At 46.2% G+C, this 2,333-nt stretch overlaps 1 protein-coding gene across 1 annotated transcript in view; it reads left to right on the top strand.

Annotated features, from left to right (window-relative positions):
• Positions 1 to 292: 292 nt before the first annotated feature.
• The window catches only part of LOC104965144 (sodium/glucose cotransporter 4-like), a gene marked incomplete at its 5' end in the record, with an annotated part of 10,136 nt that continues 8,095 nt past the window's right edge, over positions 293 to 2,333 (top strand). Inside the window, 5 exons of the mRNA XM_010794103.1 lie at positions 293 to 386; positions 475 to 680; positions 1,067 to 1,202; positions 1,418 to 1,525; positions 1,795 to 1,945. Coding sequence (XP_010792405.1) covers positions 293 to 386; positions 475 to 680; positions 1,067 to 1,202; positions 1,418 to 1,525; positions 1,795 to 1,945 — 695 coding nt within the window. The remainder of the gene's footprint in view (positions 387 to 474; positions 681 to 1,066; positions 1,203 to 1,417; positions 1,526 to 1,794; positions 1,946 to 2,333) is intronic.

Genomic DNA, 2,333 nt, shown 5'->3' with positions numbered 1-2,333 from the left:
CACACACCACACACACACACACACACACACACACACACACACACACACACACACACACACACACAAGGTGTTGCATAAAGAGTCCTGAAACCCTGAGAGGAGTCGGCACTACTGGCCCCCTCGTCACTAAGTCAACGTTCTTTTGAACAGCTTAGATACCTGGACTAAGATCTGTGTTAACAAGAGGAGAGTCCAGTGTTCTTACCTCAGTAAATACCCCATTGTGTTTGTGTGTTTGTGTGTGTGCGTTTGTGTGTTTGTGTGTTTGTGTGTTTGTGTGTGTGTGTGTGTGTGTGTGTGTGTAGGTGGCCTGGCAGCAGTGATCTACACTGATGCACTCCAGACTGTGATCATGGTTGGGGGGTCCTTTGCACTCATGTTCATAGGTAGGTGGGACACTGGTCGCACACTGACCTGGGGCTAACTCTGTTAATATTGTGATGTAAAGTTTGTGTGTGTGTGTGCGTCTTCCAGCCTTTGCAGAGATTGGCTGGTACGAGGGTCTTGTGGAGGGTTACATGTCGGCGGTGCCCTCGGTGACGGTTGCTAACACCACCTGCCACCTGCCTCGCAGCGACGCCTTCAGCCTGTTCAGAGACCCCGTGTCGGGGGACATCCCCTGGCCTGGCCTGCTGTTCGGACTCACTGTTCTGGCTACCTGGGTCTGGTGCACGGACCAGGTGACTTCCCCCACAATGCATTTCCACGGCATGCCACCACAACACTGTGCCGCCCCCCCCACTCTCTCTTTGGTCCATACAGAACATTTGTGGATAGCAAGTATTAGATATATAGTATAGGATAGCATGTTCTTTTACACAACTTATTCTCTTAGATTGTTGATGTTTGCACCACCATACAACAAAGCAGACTCCTTGTGGGAGTAATACATTTATTATTACATTATATATATATATATATATATATTTTAAGTATATAAATATATATGCCTGCCCCAGGGAAAAGTGCATCCTTTCCCCCTCTCTTTCCTGAAGTGTCATCAAACCTTGACACATATAAAACAGGATTAATGTGTATGTGTATGTGTGTTTGTGTGTGTGTGTAGGTTATAGTCCAGAGGTCTCTGTCAGCGAAGTCTTTGTCTCATGCCAAAGGCGCCAGTGTGGTGGGGGGGTACCTCAAGCTGCTGCCCATGTTCTTCATCGTCATGCCAGGCATGATCAGCCGATCACTGTTCCCAGGTCAGTCAATTCAGCTGCCACTAACTACCCAACAAACCAACCAACCAACCAACCAACCAACCAACCAACCAACCAACCAACCAACCAACCAATCAACCAGTACATCTGATAATCTGTGTGTGTGTGTGTGTGTGTGTGTGTGTGTGTGTGTGTGTGTGTGTGTGTGTGTGTGTGTGTGTGTGTGTGTGTGTGTGTGTGTGTGTGTGTGCGTGTAGACGAGGTAGCTTGTGTGGATCCAGCAGTGTGTCAGAGTGTGTGTGGCGCTGCAGTCGGCTGCTCCAACATCGCCTACCCTAAATTAGTGGTGGAGCTAATGCCTGTGGGCACACACACACACACACACACACACACACACACACACACACACACACACACACACACACACACACACACACACACACACACACATATTTCTCCATGTTTGTACCTGGCTGCTGCTGTAGTATAAAGACATATTCATAATGCAAAAAACATAAATAAAATAATAATAATAACTAGAAACATGGGTTGATCAAATAAACTGAAATATAATAATTAAAGCAGTTTAAATATAATAAGCTAAGTGCCGGACCTCCCCCTTTGTCTCTCTCAGGTCTGCGGGGGCTGATGCTGGCCGTGATGCTAGCCGCTCTCATGTCCTCCCTGACCTCCATCTTTAACAGCAGCTCCACCCTGTTCACTCTGGACCTGTACCACCGGGCCAGACCGGCAGCCACAGAGAGGGAGCTGATGGTGGTGGGGAGGTACCGAGACTGATACGTACATGTGTTTACATGGGTTATATACATGTGTTTTACATGGGTTATTATACGTTTATATACAAACCATTTTTTACAGGACCGCATGGGCTACCAGTGGCAGCTCGAAGGGGCACTGGAGCTGGGCCGTCCACTTCTTATTTTTATTGTGGTACTTCTCCCATAACAGGAGAGGAAATTACCCAAGGGACCCCATTTCTTAGTGCAATGTTTGCATGTTAGCTCTGGAACATTAAAATCATAATGACCTAAGAACACATACAGGAAAAAAAACAATAACAATGAATTAGAGTAATGTATTAGTTAAAAAAATACTTTAAAAAAACAATTTCACCAAAACCTACCATTTATGCACACCAATATGATACAACAG

Source organism: Notothenia coriiceps, unplaced genomic scaffold, assembly GCF_000735185.1.
Source record: "Notothenia coriiceps isolate Sejong01 unplaced genomic scaffold, NC01 NC01_scaffold00037244, whole genome shotgun sequence".
Lineage (NCBI taxonomy): Eukaryota > Metazoa > Chordata > Actinopteri > Perciformes > Nototheniidae > Notothenia > Notothenia coriiceps.
Note: the sequence above shows the minus strand (reverse complement) of the source record. Positions and strands in the feature narration are given on the sequence as shown.